General features: G+C 41.0%; 1 protein-coding gene across 1 annotated transcript in view; it reads left to right on the top strand.

Moving 5' to 3' along the window:
- The window catches only part of LOC126412536 (nose resistant to fluoxetine protein 6-like), a 331,497-nt gene that overhangs the window by 279,858 nt on the left and 33,613 nt on the right, over positions 1-18,026 (top strand). Inside the window, exons 6-8 of the mRNA XM_050082181.1 lie at positions 13,691-13,773; positions 13,857-14,050; positions 17,238-17,398. Of these exons, the coding sequence (XP_049938138.1) occupies positions 13,691-13,773; positions 13,857-14,050; positions 17,238-17,398 (438 nt within the window). The remainder of the gene's footprint in view (positions 1-13,690; positions 13,774-13,856; positions 14,051-17,237; positions 17,399-18,026) is intronic.

The following is an 18,026-nucleotide window of genomic DNA, read 5'->3' as shown; positions in this document are numbered from 1 at the left end:
GAATAAGTATTTGATTTTTAAATTTGTTCTGACCAGTCCACTTTCCTTCACAACAGTACTATCGCTTCAAGTTAGTTACTTCTCATAGTAGGTTTAAACAGTGGTAATTTGTCCAAAACAGATTCCCATATTGAATTCGAATGAATGCTGATGACAGATTCAGAAGAAATTCACAAAAATATTGAAACACGTTGTTACATAGATGTTTGGGATTTGGTGGCTCAATAAAAACTTTGACACTGGTGAACTTTTATGCTAAGGTGCAAATTTTGATAGCAAGAGGTTAACTGATTGATTTCCAGATATGAGCTCTGACACATAAATGTTAACTGAGTGACTTCTACCTGCAAACTATGAACCTGCTGTCCGGTGGAGCGTATATAGGCTTTTGTCCCCTCTAAGAGTCATTTTCTCTGGTGTTTTGGCAGTTATTAGCAATTTTGTTTTTACAGGGTGTCAGCCCAAACAAATGCTGCTTATCATGTCTTTCATGCAATGTGTAATGTTGATGGAAAGTGTCTGTTGGTTTCCCATTTTGAAGGCAATGATTTTCAAACTGGAATTTTACTTTCCTGTTCAGTGGAGCAGTCCCAAATTAGTCTGGTGTGATATTCATTTTATCTATATCTATTAACAGGAATAGTGAAACATGAAGAATAACCAGTACACCAGCAGTGACAGCACTACCTGCCCTGCAGTGACTGTAACCGTCATGCAGAATTGTTGTTCAGTCACTGCTGGGGTTCTGGTTGTATATTGATACTGATAAAACAGATATCACACTAGACTCATTTGGGACCACTCTATTGAATGGTCATGCAAAATTTCACTTTGAAAATCATTTTGTGTGTAACAGGAAAAAAAGCAACACTTTCTGTTGACACTGGACATTGAATGTAACATGTCATGAGCAGCATTTGTTAGGGCTGACTCCAACTCCACATTGCAAAAACAAAATTGCAAATATCTGCTGAAATATCAGAGAAAATGCAGCTGATGACTCTTAGGAGGGACACCTGGTATAGAGAGATGTAATGATAGTAATGATATCAGTAATTACATTTTACTTTAACTGTATGTTAGACACCTGCAAAAGTAATAAAGTTCAAGGTTTTGTTTAAACACTGGAAACCCATGTACAAATATCAACTATGTAGGAAAAGATAGATTGCTACTTACTGTAAAGAAGACATGTTAAGATGCAGACAGGCACAATTAAAAGACACTTACACAAAGCTTTTAGGCACAGCCTTCATCAGCAAAAAAGAAACACACTTCACACAAACATGACTGCCGGCTCTGGCAGTCTTCCAGTTCAGCTTCTTCAGTATCTCTGTGACACTGTCCCATGGATTCAGCAAAACTGTGACCATTTGTGCTATCCTTCTCTGTATATGCTCAATATCCCCTGTTAGTCCTATCTGGTACAGGTCCCACACACTTGAGCAACATTCTAGAAGTGCTTGCATGAGTGATCTGTAAGCAATCTCCTTTGTAGACTGATGGCACTTCCCCAGTATCCTACTGACAAACTGAAGTCTGCCACATGCTTCACCCGTGACCAAACCTAAGTGATCATTCCACTTCATATCCCTACAAAGTGTTACACCCAGGTATTTGTATGAGTTGGCTGATTCCAACAGTGACTCATCAATATTATAGTCTTAGGATACTACATTTTTTCATTTTGTGAAGTGCAAAATTTTACATTTTTGAACGTTTAGAGCAAGTTGACAATCTCTGCACCATGCTGAAATATTATCAATATATGACTAAATATTAATGCAGCTTCTCTCAGATAGTACTCCATTATAGATAACTACATAATCTGCAAAGAGCCTGCAAGGGCATTAATATACAACATGGACAGCAAGGGTCCCATCACAGTTTCCGGGGGCACATCCGAAGTTACTTCTACATCTGATGATGACTCTCCACCCAAGATAACACACTGTTTTCCCCCTACAAAAGGTCCTCAATCCAGTCACAAATTTCACTTGATACCCCATATGATTGTATTTTTTTACAGTAAGTACAATACTGAGTCAAATGATTTTCAGAAATTAAGAAATACTGCATCTACCTGGTTACCTTGATCCAAGGCTTTCAGTATGTCATGTGAGAAAGTATGAGTTGGGTTTAACATGATCAATGTTTTTGAAATCCATGCTGGTTTGCATTGAGGAGGTCATTCTCTTCAAGATACCTCATTATGCTGGAGCTCAGATATTTTTTAAGATTCTACAGAGCTGAGTGGAGGGTCTGAATCAGAGGCTGAGACAGTTCTGCGACCGTGTGGGCTGCAGATTCCTCGACTTGCGCCATAGGGTGGTGGCGTTTTGGGTTCCGCTGGATAGGTCAGGAGTCCACTACACTCAGCAAGCGGCTACACGGGTAGCAGGGGTTGTGTGGCATGGACTGGGCGGTTTTTTAGGTTAGATGGCCTCGGGCAAGTACAGAAAGGGCAACAGCCTCAAAGGGTGCGGGGCAAAGTCAGGACATGCAGGGACCAAGCAGCAATCGGTATTGTAATTGGAAACTGTCAAAGTTGCATTGGCAAAGTACCGGAACTTCAAGCACTGATAGAAAGCACTGAAGCTGAAATCGTTATAGGTACAGAAAGCTGGCTGAAGCCAGAGATGAATTCTGCCGAAATTTTTACAAAGGCACAGACGGTGTTTAGAAAGGATAGATTGCATGCAACCGATGGTGGCGTGTTTGTAGCTGTTAGTAGTAGTTTATCCTGTAGTGAAGTAGAAGTGGATAGTTCCTGTGAATTATTATGGGTGGAGGCTACACTCAACAACCGAGCTATGTTAATACACTCCTGGAAATGGAAAAAAGAACACATTGACACTGGTGTGTCAGACCCACCATACTTTCTCCGGACACTGTGAGAGGGCTGTACAAGCAATGATCACACGCACAGCACAGCGGACACACCAGGAACCGCGGTGTTGGCCGTCGAATGGCGCTAGCTATGCAGCATTTGTGCACCGCCGCCGTCAGTGTCAGCCAGTTTGCCGTGGCATACGGAGCTCCATCGCAGTCTTTAACACTGGCAGCATGCCGCGACAGCGTGGACGTGAACCGTATGTGCAGTTGACGGACTTTGAGCGAGGGCATATAGTGGGCATGCGGGAGGCCGGGTGGACGTACCGCCGAATTGCTCAACACGTGGGGCGTGAGGTCTCCACAGTACATCGATGTTGTCGCCAGTGGTCGGCGGAAGGTGCACGTGCCCGTCGACCTGGGACTGGACCGCAGCGATGCATGGATGCACGCCAAGACCGTAGGATCCTACGCAGTGCCGTAGGGGACCGCACCGCCACTTCCCAGCAAATTAGGGACACTGTTGCTCCTGGGGTATCGGCGAGGACCATTCGCAACCGTCTCCATGAAGCTGGGCTACAGTCCCGCACACCGTTAGGCCGTCTTCCGCTCACGCCCCAACATCGTGCAGCCCGCCTCCAGTGGTGTTGCGACAGGCGTGAATGGAGGGACGAATGGAGACGTGTCGTCTTCAGCGATGAGAGTCGCTTCTGCCTTGGTGCCAATGATGGTCATATGCGTGTTTGGCGCCGTGCAGGTGAGCGCCACAATCAGGACCGCATACGACCGAGGCACACAGGGCCAACACCCGGCATCATGGTGTGGGGAGTGATCTCCTACACTGGCCGTACACCACTGGTGATCGTCGAGGGGACACTGAATAGTGCACGGTACATCCAAACCGTCATCGAACTCATCGTCCTACCATTCCTAGACCGGCAAGGGAACTTGCTGTTCCAACAGGACAATGCACGTCCGCATGCATCCCGTGCCACCCAACGTGCTCTAGAAGGTGTAAGTCAACTACCCTGGCCAGCAAGATCTCCGGATCTGTCCCCCATTGAGCATGTTTGGGGCTGGATGAAGCGTCGTCTCACGCGGTCTGCACGTCCAGCACGAATTCTGGTCCAACTGAGGCGCCAGGTGGAAATGGCATGGCAAGCCGTTCCACAGGACTACATCCAGCATCTCTACGATCGTCTCCATGGGAGAATAGCAGCCTGCATTACTGCGAAAGGTGGATATACACTGTACTAGTGCCGACATTGTGCATGCTCTGTTGCCTGTGTCTATATGCCTGTGGTTCTGTCATTGTGATCATGTGATGTATCTGACCCCAGGAATGTGTCAATAAAGTTTCCCCTTCCTGGGACAATGTATTCACGGTGTTCTTATTTTAATTTCCAGGAGTGTAATTGGCTCCTTTTACTGACCTCCTGACTCAGCAGCATTAGTGGCAGAACAACTGAGAGAAAATTTGGAATACATTTCACATAAATTTTCTCAGCATGGTATAGTCTTAGGTGGAGATTTCAATTTACCAGATATAGACTGGGACACTCAGATGTTTAGGACGGGTGGTAGGGACAGAGCATCGAGTGACATTATACTGAGTGCACTATCCGAAAATTACCTTGAGCAATTAAACAGAGAACCGACTCGTGGAGATAACATCTTGGACCTACTGATAACAAACAGACCCGAACTTTTCGACTCTGTAAGTGCAGAACAGGAAATCAGTGATCATAAGGCCGTTGCAGCATCCCTGAATATGGAAGTTAATAGGAATATAAAAAAAGGGAGGAAGGTTTATCTGTTTAGCAAGAGTAATAGAAGGCATATTTCAGACTACCTAACAGATCAAAACAAACATTTCTGTTCTGACACTGACAACGTTGAGTGTTTATGGAAAAAGTTCAAGACAATCGTAAAATGTGTTTTAGACAGGTACGTGCCGAGTAAAACTGTGAGGGACGGGAAAAACCCACCGTGGTTCAACAACAAAGTTAGGAAACTACTGCGAAAGCAAAGAGAGCTTCACTCCAAGTTTAAACGCAGGCAAAACCTCTCAGACAAACAGAAGCTAAGCAATGTCAAAGTTAGCATAAGGAGGGCTATGCGTGAAGCATTCAGTGAATTCAAAAGTAAAATTCTATGTACCGACTTGACAGAAAATCCTAGGAAGTTCTGGTCTTACGTTAAGTCAGTAAGTGGCTCGAAACAGCATATCCAGACACTCCGGGATGATGATGGCATTGAAACAGAGGATGACACGTGTAAAGCTGAAATACTAAACACCTTTTTCCAAAGCTGTTTTACAGAGGAAGACCACACTGCAGTTCCTTCTCTAAATCCTCGCACAAACGAAAAAATGGCTGACACCAAAATAAGTGTCCAAGGAATAGAAAAGCAACTGGAATCACTCAACAGAGGAAAGTCCACTGGACCTGACGGGATACCAATTCGATTCTACACAGAGTACGCAAAAGAACTTGCCCCCCTTCTAACAGCCGTGTACCGCAAGTCTCTAGAGGAATGGAAGGTTCCAAATGATTGGAAAAGAGCACAGATAGTCCCAGTCTTCAAGAAGGGTCGTCGAGCAGATGCGCAAAACTATAGACCTATATCTCTGACGTCGATCTGTTTTAGAATTTTAGAACATGTTTTTTGCTCGAGTATCATGTCATTTCTGGAAACCCAGAATCTACTCTGTAGGAATCAACATGGATTCCGGAAACAGCGATCATGTGAGACCCAACTCACTTCATTTGTTCATGAGACCCAGAAAATATTAGATACAGGCTCGCAGGTAGATGCTATTTTCCTTGACTTCTGGAAGGCGTTCGATACAGTTCTGCACTGTCGCCTGATAAACAAAGTAAGAGCCTACAGAATATCAGACCAGCTGTGTGGCTGGACTGAAGAGTTTTTAGCAAACAGAACACAGCATGTTGTTATCAATGGAGAGACATCTACAGACGTTAAAGTAACCTCTGGCGTGCCACAGGGGAGTGTTGTGGCACCATTGCTTTTCACAATATATATAAATGACCTAGTAGATAGTGTCGGAAGTTCCATGCGGCTTTTCGCGGATGATGCTGTAGTATACAGAGAAGTTGCAGCATTAGAAAATTGTAGCGAAATGCAGGAAGATCTGCAGCGGATAGGCACTTGGTGCAGGGAGTGGCAACTGACCCTTAACATAGACAAATGTAATGTATTGCGAATATATAGAAAGAAGGATCCTTTATTGTATGATTATATGATAGTGGAACAAACACTGGTAGCAGTTACGTCTGTAAAATATCTGGGAGTGTGCGTATGAAACGATTGGAAGTGGAATGATCATATAAAATTAATTGTTGGTAAGGCGGGTGCCATGTTGAGATTCATTGGGAGAGTCCTTAGAAAATGTAGGCCATCAACAAAGGAGGTGGCTTACAAAACACTCGTTCGACCTATACTTGAGTATTGCTCATCAGTGTGGGGTCCGTACCAGATCGGGTTGACGGAGGAGATAGAGAAGATCCAAAGAAGAGCGGCACATTTTGTAACAGGGTTATTTGGTAATCGTGATAGCGTTACGGAGATGTTTAGCAAACTCAAGTGGCAGACTCTGCAAGAGACGCACTCTGCATCGCGGTGTAGCTTGCTCGCCAGGTTTCGAGAGGGTGCGTTTCTGGTTGAGGTATCGAATATATTGCTTCCCCCTACTTATACCTCCCGAGGAGATCACGAATGTAAAATTAGAGAGATTCGAGCGTGCACAGAGGCTTTCAGACAGTCGTTCGTCCAGCGAACCATACGCAACTGGAACAGAAAAGGGAGGTAATGACAGTGGCACGTAAGGTGCCCTCCGCCACACACCGTTGAGTGGCTTGCGGAGTATAAATGTAGATGTAGATGTAGAACAAATTAATTTCATGGATATTGAACAGTAGTTTTGTGGTTCACTTCTACTACCTTTGGTGCCTGTGTTTTCTTCCACCTACCGAGTGCCATTTTTTGTTCTAAGGATCTATAACAGATTATAGTTAGAAGAGGGGCTAGCTCAGCCACAAATTCAGTATAGAATCTGAGAAGGATTCCATTGGGGCTTGGAGCTTTGTTCAGTTTTAACAATTTCAGCTGTTTCTCAACACCACTGACACTAATACTTGTTTCATTCATCTTTTCAGTTTTATGAGGATTAAATTGGAGCAATTCTCCTGGGTTTTTCTTTGTTAAGAAACAGTTGAAAGTGGAGCTAAGCATTTCAGCTTTTGCTTTGCTACCCTCATTTTCGGTTCCTGTCTCATTCACTAGGGCTGGACACAATCTCTGGTGCCACTAACAGTCTTTACACACAATCAGAATTTATTTGGGTTCTGTTAAAGATAACTTGACAATATTCTGCTATGATAGTCACTGAAGACAACAGGCATTGCTCTTTTGACAGCCAAACATGTTTCATTCAGCATCTCTCTATCTAAGCGCTACGCCTTGTTTTACACCTATTATGCAGTAATCTCTGTTTCTTTAGAAGTTTCTTAACAGTGATTATATTACCATGGTGGTTCCCTCCCATTATGAACTGTTCTGTTGGATTCATATCTGTGCAGTGCATGGTCAACTATTCTTTTAAATTTGATCCAGAGTTCCTCTACATGCTCCTGCCCTGTGCTGCAAGTTTAAAGTTCCTCAATGAGTGAGATGACACTACTAATGTTTTTTATCTAATTTACTGAACATACCAGGTGGATACAATCATACTTTCCCTGTTTAACATAACACAGAAACTAATTACCATATGAGGACTAAACTTGGTAGCATTTGTGTCAAGGACATGGGGAAGAGAAATAATGCAGAATCAATTCAATTGAACCAGTTTTAATGTGCTGCTACAGTGCACAGTACCATTACATACTGGTAGTATCACTGCTACAAAATGGACTCAATACGTTTCCCATCAATGTCCAGAAGAGCCTGCAAGTGCAGGATTGCATTATGCACAGCAGAATGTAGCATATTCATAGATATGCTGGCTAACTCTCTTCATATGCTGCACTTCAAATCAGCACATGTGTCAATGTTCCTCTGGTAAACCCTGTCCTTCAGGTAGCCCCACAACCAGAAAACACAGGAAGTGAAATCAGGTGATTGTGCTGGCCAAGCATTTGGAAACAATTGGCTGATAACTCAATCATTTCCAAATGTGGTAGGTAAAATTTATGAGCGATGTGCGATGGGGCCCCAACTTAATTAAAAGTGTTGAGTTGAGTGAGTGTCTCTCCTGTAGGGCAGGTATGACATGCTGGCAAAGCATATCACAGTAATGCTGGACAGTTGCACTGCATGTTTCTGTCCTTGAGCGCCAACCTCTTCAAAAAAGAATGGGCCAATTATGAATGTAGCAGTGAAGCCACACCATACAGTGACACATTCACCATACAGAGGAACTTCATGCACAATGCCTGGAGTTGAAGATCCACATACATGGCAGTTCTGTGTGTTCACCTCACCCATCAGAGAAAAATGAGCTTCCTCTGTCCACAGGATGGTCGAGGGCCAACCCTCATCAACTTCAATCCTTACAAGGAAGTGTAGAGCGAAGTCCACACATCATTGTGTGACCTATGGTGCAAGATGCTGTATGATACAGATCTTGTATGGATACCATTTGAGAATAGCCTGAAGCACCTTCCATACAGCTGACAGCAGGATGTTCAACTGTCTTGACACAGTACAGGCACTGCCTGATTATTGGGAATTGTGCACAGCATTGTCTGCCATAGCAACAGCAATTTCACCTATCGCCTGTGGTGCAACCAGTCGTTGGTCTCTTCCCGGAGTGATGCTCAGTTCTCCATCTGATTTGAACTTATTCATCATGCACTGCATAGCAGGTGGAGAAAGAGGGCCTTCCGTAATCTTTTTAGCCAGCAATATTCTTGAAGTGCAGTAGTAACATTACTGTTGTTTTGATAATAAAACTATACCAATAATGCCCTGCTCCTTTTGTCCAAACTCATTTTGACATGTCAACAAGTGCTCTGTGACTGATCAGGTGTATGAGACTATGAATCACAATGACTGTTCATGTCATCTGGTGGCCATAGTTGGAACTTGATGGTGGCACTGTGACACATGGAAATCATGCACCCCATACTCTGGACATTAATGCTATCAAGTTTGATACTCTTACAGTAATTAGTTCCCATGTTATAATGTGTTAAATAGGGAAAGTTTAATTATAATCTCTTGGTATATATCTTTCTGCTTGTTTTAATTGTCCTTTGTACTTTGATAATCATTGTTGCTACACCATCGTGGTCACTGGTCCCAGTGTTGTTGTGGACATCCTCAAAGACATCAAGTCTATTTGTTGCCATTAGATCCAATATATTTCCATCATGAGTGGGGTTCCTAACTATCTGTTCTAGGTAGTTTTCAGAGAGGGCATTTAGTAAAGTTTCACAGAATGTTGTATCATGCCCGCCACTAACAAAATAGTAATTTTCCCAATTGATTATTGAATGATTAAAGGCTCCACTGATTTCTACAGTATGATTGGGGAACTTGCGTAGGTTTTCTCTAAAGGTTTCTGTTACATCAGGAGATGAGTCTGGTGGGTGATAGAAGGGATCCAGTTATCACTTTATGCCTACCCGTGATATTGAGTCTTGCCCAAACAATCTCATGTGCAGCCCCAATTTCTGTCTCAGTGGATTTGAGTTTCCTGTCTACTGTGACAAATACATCACCTCCATTTCCCATTTGCCTATCCTTTTGGTATACACTTGAATTTTCCCCAAAAATCTCATTGCTATCAAATTCAGATTTCAACCAGCTTTTTGTACCTAGTGTTATGTGAGCTTCACTATTTTCAATGAAAGCTTCAAACTCTGGCAACTTGTTGTGAATGCTTTGGCAGTTTACCATGAGGATTTTAATACTCTCACCTGTGGGAAGCATTTCTTTTGATGTTACACTGATACTTTTGGGTTTCCTACAGCTATCATTATCTGGATTGCATGGAGAGTCACCTAATCTAAGAAACCCTTGTGTGCACCCCACAAATAGTCAGCTACCTGAGTAGCAGCCTCTGATGTGTAGTGCACTATTTACCTATTTACAGGGACCCTAGAGTTCTCAGTCCCGTGGTGCAAGTCCAGGAAGTTGCAGCCTAGCTTTTTAAAGAACCTTTGAAGTCTCTGGTTCAGTCAGGACTTCCGCTTGGCTCAGAACCAAAGGGCCACAATCAATTCTGGGGACAATGCTGCAAATTGTGGGCTTTGCTGAAACTCCATGTGCAAGGCTGGTCTTCTCAGCCTTCTCAGCCAGTCATTGGAAAGAACCAAGAATAACCTTGGTGCCCAGGTGAAAGGCATCATTTGTTCCAATATCCACCATAATCTGCAGTTGGTTGCACTCTGTTTCCTCAGTGGCTGCCAAAATAGCCTCTTCAACATGTTTAATGAGGCCCCCAGCCATACACATTGAGTATACCTGTTGCCCACCTGTCCCTTGCTGCCATTTCCTTAAGGGGTACCATCATTCACCATACATTTGAACTTCTGATGGTTAAAAGATCCCTCCTCCAGACGTGATAAAACAGGTTTTCCAAAAACAGGTAAAGAGTCCCACTGGCGCAGTTTCAGTTTCAGTGAAAGACAGCACCTAAACTTGAAGGTTAGAGGGATTGGTACAACACCCTGAGTCTTCCTTGGTCCCCATCCACCCTGTACAGGACACCAAGATCTACCACTGACACACCACATGCAGTCAGCTGGGCTGGTAATGACAGATCCTGTACTTTCTGCAGAGGAGACAGTATCCACAGGACAGGACAGTACCTGAGGTACCTCCGGTACAAGTATTACAGGTACGCAACTCTTGGGAGCTCTCCCAACACACTGATTCACCACAGGTGCCAATTGCTTGACAGACGTCAGGGTGATTTCCAGCTAATTACGCACATCAATCAACTCATCCCGTATTTGAGAAAAGCATTCACAGTGGGCTGCATTTTGGCTGACGTAATGTATTACAAGGCAGTGAACAAATAACTTTAAATTAAGCCAACAGGTGCAGCATCAGGACGTTGTGGGGCAGGGAAGTGGGGAAAAAAGGAGTAGGAGGAAGAGGAGCAGGGAAAGATGGATGGCTGCATTGGCAGAGAGTGGCAAGCAAAGAGGCTGGGAACTATTGGGTGGAGAGTGTGGGGAAGTATGTTACTGTAGCTTGAGGTCTGGATAGTTACGGGAGCAGAGAATGTGTTGTAAGGATAACTTCAAACTCCTATCTATGCTGTTCAGAAAAGCTGGTGGTGATGTTTAGGATACAGTTGGCTTGGGTAGTGAAGCAGCCATTGAAATTAAGCATGTTGTGGTCAGCTGCATGTTCTGCCACAGGATGGTCTACTTTGCTCTTGGCCACAGTTTAGTGGTGGCCATTCATCCTGGTGGACAGCTAGTTGGTAGTCATACCAGCATAAGAAGCTGCGCAATGGTTGCAGCAGAGCTGGTAAATGACATGGCCACTTTCACAGGTGGCCCAACCCCTGACGAGGTAGGATAAACCCGTGACAGGACTGGAACTGGAAGTGCTGGGTGGGTGGTTTAGGCAGGTCTTGTGTGTGGATCTTCCACAGGGGTATGATCGTTGTGGCAAGAGGTTGGGATGGGGGGGGGGGGGGGGGGGTGTAGGGATGGACTAGGATGTTGTGCAAGTTGGGTGATAAGTGTCTTTTAATTGTGCCTGTCTGCAACTTAACATACCTTTTTTACAGTAAGTAGCAGTCTATTTTTTCCTCGATTGTCAAGGTATATTTGGTTGATACAAGGTGTATCTACATAGTGGTGTACCTAATTTTATGTCATTTTCTCATTTCTTCTAATTTATTCAGTTTCTTAATTAGGGACTTACTTGTGCAACCAAATGTATTATCTGGTTCAGAAAAATTAGGGCAACAGAAGCATAACATCAGATCTGGGAATTAAATAAGCACAGACATTCAAATAATGAAAGCAATTTCAGGTAAGTCAAAACATAAGTTATGAATTTAATATTTCAGTTAACATCTTTCAGCAGAAAGAAAACTGATTAGTTGAAAGAGTAAAATTAGGGCTTTTGATTGAGCTATGTGACTTTGGAAATAAACATTGATTAGCTCATGGCATTTTTACAATCACAAGAATGGGAACAAAGTCAGTTACTGATTTATATAAATCAGTAACATAGATCAGCACCACTTAAATGCAGTAGGGAATATTAATTTTTTATTGGAATATAGCCCAAAATAAGAATTCCAATATTTTCTTTGGCTGTGGAATGGTAACTAGCAATATATTGTAGGAAAGAAGGAAAAAATTTAGCTAAGGAGTAGAATGGTAGCAAACAGCTCCCCCTTGAGGAGTCAATATGATCACATGCAATTAGTGTGGCTTCTATTACAAAGGCAGAACAGAGAGATTGATACATACCATACTTAGACACCCCCACAGAAGCTGCAAGCTGCAAAAGACAAACTCCACTTTGTGCAGCACTGTCAGAGAACCAGATATAGTTATCTAGTAGATGCAGAAACACAACACACTGCACACAACAGGCAGAAACTATAACAGCCTTTAAGTTATTTTATATATTTACTGCTAGCATTAATTTCTTTTCTGACCCTAAATTTATTGGTATTGTGTTTTTACCACTATGCACAACATTTTTGTTAGTTATGCTACAGAGTGGGATAATAAAACCAAAGTCACAAAAATAAATAGAGAACTATGTGGTAACAAAAGATGTGTCTTTCCTGAGTTTAATTAATTACAGCCGTGCTCTTTCTTGTGCCAATTTCCCACAGTCCAGTCCTCCCCTATCTATGACAACTTTGTACTTTGCTGCACACACTTTCTCATTATGAAATCAAACACTAAGTATTTTCTATCTTTGATAATTTGTACCCACTCTTAAACTTTCAAGACAAAGTCACATAAAATTTCTCACAAACATCCTTCAAAACTGATACCGTGAGACACTATTGAATCAGTTAAAAGCTTTTGTTCCACACCTCACCTCTTTCCTGCAAGGCCAACGGGCCACCCATGAGTTACTGAAACAACATTACTTGTTATCATCATATTCCCTTCCCCACTTCATCAACTTATAATGTATCTCAAAATTTCCAGTAAAAGCTGCTGTTGGTTGGTTGCTTTCAAATTATTATCAGCAGTTGTCTAGGACTGATGGCACTCTCCCTCCTCAGCATCAACTTGTCCATCCATCACTGAGCACACCAGTGGCAAAGCCCATGCTCATATGTGCATTTTTTCTGCAATATATGACAGTTTTCCTATGCTTAACTCTGCTTTCCAAACAAATCAACTCATGTGAGTATTGTGTGGCTGGAAAAGATTGTATAAAGTATTGTTTTGTATAATTGTAACATAAATACATTGTATTCAGTGTGATCAAAAAATGCAGGCTTTCACAGCCAGCAGTAACTTCATTTAGAATTTCCACACTGGCAGGCCATGGGCGACAGGCAAAACTTTCACCTAACATTTCATCTCCAGTTGCGGGAGAGGATATCCCACACAGCTGGAGATGAAATTTAGGGAAATTGTTAGATATTGACCACAGCCTGTCAGCCCAGAAGTTTTACGTGAAGTGCATTTCAGGTATTCCTCTTATGCAAAACTTTCCCCTAATGTTTCATCTCCAGCTGTGGGAGAGGATATCCCCCAGAGCTGGAGATGAAATGTTAGGGAAATTGTTAGATTTTGACCACAGCCTGTTAGCCCAGAAGTTTTAAGTGAAGTGCATTTCAGGTATTCCTCTTATGTTCAAAATTTGACTTATAACATTTTTATCATGTTTACAGATCAGCTCTTGTATCAGTTGGGATAATAGCAATTATAGCCACTCTGAGAGATATGTCTGAGACTCCTAAACCTGAAAACCAGGGTGAGTTACATAAATATCATAATATATTTGATCAAAATTTGTGTTTCAAAATTAACTGTTTTAGATGCCTTCTACTGCTGCAGGTAATGGTTGGACATTGGTCGAGAGCTTCTCCCTGTATCGTACTTGGGCAGAACTGACTGGCGCTTTGTCACCTGACAGAAATATCGTATGCATCTTTGGTCTGAGAGCACTGTTGGCAATTGTCCTATACATTGAGCATGCCATCATTCCACTGGCTCGAATGCCATACATAAACAGGGTGGATTTTCTAGAGGTAAGGACACAAATATTATAAATTTAACATAGTAAGGAAGAATTCATTATAGTACTACATCAAAAATGTATTTATTTACTGCATTTATTCATTGAAAGGCATCATTATACAACAATATGTAGATGTACTTTTAGTATCAGTAAACACCTTATTATGTTTATTACATTTCCTCCATATCAGTATTACACTCTTCTTTCAAATCAGTGAACCTAGTATTGGGAGTAAACAACACTGGAAATTACAACACAATACAAAACTGAATTACCAACACTTAGAAAAATTTCTCCTCTTAATACCACAGGGCATTATAATTTAAATGAAAATCTTGATATTTATCATATTCCAGGATCCTTCACATTAACAGTAAAAACGTCTGAGATGTTTGCCATGCCACATTCCTCTTCAAAATTCTGAAATGTGATTTTTCAATACTTCTGCTGGAATCTTTATCAAGATTGTGCTGATGTACCCAGATGGTAGAACACTGAATGGGGCAGTTATCTATAATGAATTACTATCTGAATAAAGCTGCATTAACATCCAGTCAGATTGGTGTTTTTCATGTATTATAATGTTGTTCTACCAAGAACCGATGGAAGATTCTGTTAACATGATCTAGTCAGGTCTTGATGACATTTGGAAATGGTGCAAAGTCAGGCAACTTGCTTCAGCTCTACAGAAATATAAAATGGTGCACTTGACAAAACACAGAAAAGTAGTATCCTATGACTACAGTATCAATGCCATACCATATTCATATCAACACATAAGTTTAAGAATTCATAGGGACCTGATGATGCTTTGCACAATCTACTACAAGATCGACTTTATACGAATTCTTATTGTACACTTCTGTAAAACTAATATGTTTTTGATGAAGAATATGGCACAGGACAGTATTGAGTGAATGATCCACTTGCTGGGGCAACATTATTTTATTACTCATCTGAATGTCTACTAACTTCACACAGAGTGTCATCCATTGTGTGCTCATGTATCTCTACTTCCATTACCTGTAAATACTTTAGAACTAAAGGAGACCACTCAATAGAAAGCAGACTCATTGAGTTGTCGATAGGCACAAACAAAACAAGAAAAACCTGGTAGCTTTCGGTGTTATCCTTTGACGAGATGGAGTACAAACATGCCAACACTACTCCAACGGCTTGCCCTTCATGCAGGGCAGCCTTCATTTCACAAATTGGAAAACAGTTTCTTGAGGCTAACATGTGCAGTGCTCTGAAAAGTAGGTTGATTTTGTAGGCTGTTACTGTTCCCATTCACCATGTTCCCACAAAATATGCCTGTCGTGCAGTGTAGCCTATACACCAGAGGCTGAAAAACAATGGTTTTTCCTGTATCTCCACTTCTGTTGGAGGTAGGAGGTTATAAATCCCACAGTGTTGATAGTCATAAGGCTTGCTATTTCTATGCCAAATTAGTTTGCAATCGATCCAGGAGTTTGGGAGGAAGATGTACAAACACATTTACATCAGGTTTTGGCAGGTACTAAAAATTTCACCTCCTTAAGGGCAGTGATTCTGTCACATCATTTTATAGTATGAGTGTTTGTAAAATTAATGATTAAATTGTTTGCTGTAAACCAGGTGTAAGCTTGTTTCATTTCTTCCCTGGATATGTCTGGTATGAAAGTATTTGAGTCCTTTATCAATTTATTATTGTCATCAACAAACAACACAGTTTTTGAAGACTGCTACGAGGTCCTCACAAAATCATTTATGTAGAATAGTAGTAGACCAAGCACCATATTTAATGCTTCTCCTCTTTGAATTTAGTATTACAGCTGTCATGTCATTTGTTCATGTGACAATCTCTTTTCTATGGCTAAGATGTGACAACATCAGCACAAGCAGAATGCCTTAAACACTACAAGTATTTCTCTAGTAAGATTTTATTATCCACACCATCATAGGTTTTGGTGAGATTACATAAAATGTCAGCAGAGTAATTTTTCTTATTCAATGCTACCACAACTTGAGTTGATGAGATAATATATTGCTTTCTTAGTAGAGAAGCCTTTACAGAAGCCAAACAGAGGTAATGTTCTACCTACTCAACATATTTTTAGGATTCTAAGATGAGGGAGATGAGTCCAGAATTAGAGTTAACTCCCTTATCTCCATGTGTCTGTTTGCATGTGTGTTTGCTATTTTTTATCACAGAGTGACAGTACTAGTTCTTCAATTTATTATTATCAGCCAACATGTATTTTAATTATGTAGACCTCTGCAACATTTGAAATTAATTAATCAGCTCAATGAAACACTGTTTTATAATCCAGTCCAAATTTGCAAAGTCACTTTCTTTTTTTTTTTTTTCTTCAAAGTGCACAACAAGTAGGTTGAGAAAAGCTCCAAATCTTGGTGATTAAAAACTGTATTCAATGAAATTATGCTGAAATTGTCAGTAGCATTTTGTGAGAAAAATATGGCATATTAAACAGTAAGAATTTCTTTACATCAACTTGCTCATATAGTTAATGCATAACACACTGACTTGTGAGACAGGGAGGGGACTCAGAGCCAGATCAAATCCATAAGGTGGATTAACAACCATGGGCTAGTACACCAGCCAGCATGAATGTTGCTTTTAGGTGGTTTCCAATGCTCATTTAGGAAGCTCTTGGGCTGATCCCAAATTTCTGCCTCAGAAAAGGCAACAAGCAAACAGTTAAAATACAAAAAACACAGAACAAATTGTACAGGATTCACAAACAGGTGGCATTCATGATGTCCCTCCCTTAAATACCTTGATGACTGAGGAATCAGGAAGGGCATCCATCAACAGAGTTAAATAACAAAATAAAGTCTGTCAAATCCTGAAAAAGCAGACCCCTTACTAGATGGAATAAATGCTAGGGAAAAGATGAGTTCTTTTATGTTATTTACATGATGATCAATTAGCAATTTTTCATTGCAACACTGTACTCTTCCTTCAAATAAGCTGCTTAGTAAGCAGTGCTTATTATGAAATGTTTTATTCTGTGATATATGGCATAGTATGTTTAAGACTCATGTTCATTGACATTAGTCTGTATGACAGTAATGATGCATGAAAACAAACAAAATAATATAAAATTTTCGTTGCTCATGGCCAGAGATGTCTAACTGTATAACTTATCATCATTATACAAATACAATTTCAAAACAAATCTTTTTCCTTACAGCAAATGAAGATGCCAATCACTGTTGCACTCCGAACAGGTTCCCATTGCACTGATTCTTTCTTGCTTATGAGTGGTGTTCTGGCTGCATACACACTTACAAGAGAGCTACAGAGTACAGGCAAGATAAAATGGTTGAAATGGCTAATAGGTCGGTACATAAGGTAAATCTCCTATCTCACAATGATAATCCATGATAGATTTGATTTTTTTGTACAGTTACAAAAGAATATTATTGAGATAAAGCCGACAGAAAACATTTAACTGCATAAAACATATCAGATGTACAGTCTAAACCAAAATTATCCAGATTTGCTGCTGAATTATAGTACAAATTACATGTGCTGTTTTAATTAAGCAATTTTAGCTTCATGTGGTTTCTTCCTTTCATTAGTTTTGGGACTAATTATTTTCTCAGTTACCTGTGTTAAAATTCTTTACCATCAGATCCATATCTGTCTACATGATGGGTGCTTTCCAGTATAATGAATCCATTTATAATGAACAGGTACAGTATGGTACAGTACATTAATGATGGCCCAAAAAATCTGAAAGGAGTCAAACAATAACACTACATACAATTGACATGCATATAAAAGTTCGAAGGACTCTCAAGAGAAATAAAAGTCTCTTATGAAATAACTCTCTTCTTGTGACATGTTTCTTGATTTCATGTTCAAATGTAACACCACTTCTTTTTATGAGAGGTCATGTCATATAGTTAGGAGAACTTAAATAAAAGTTATCACTAGGCTTTTCACACAGTTTGGTTACAATCAGAACTAGACATTT

Source organism: Schistocerca serialis, chromosome 7 (assembly GCF_023864345.2).
Source record: "Schistocerca serialis cubense isolate TAMUIC-IGC-003099 chromosome 7, iqSchSeri2.2, whole genome shotgun sequence".
Taxonomy (NCBI): domain Eukaryota; kingdom Metazoa; phylum Arthropoda; class Insecta; order Orthoptera; family Acrididae; genus Schistocerca; species Schistocerca serialis.
This window is presented reverse-complemented; position numbering and strand designations above follow the sequence as displayed.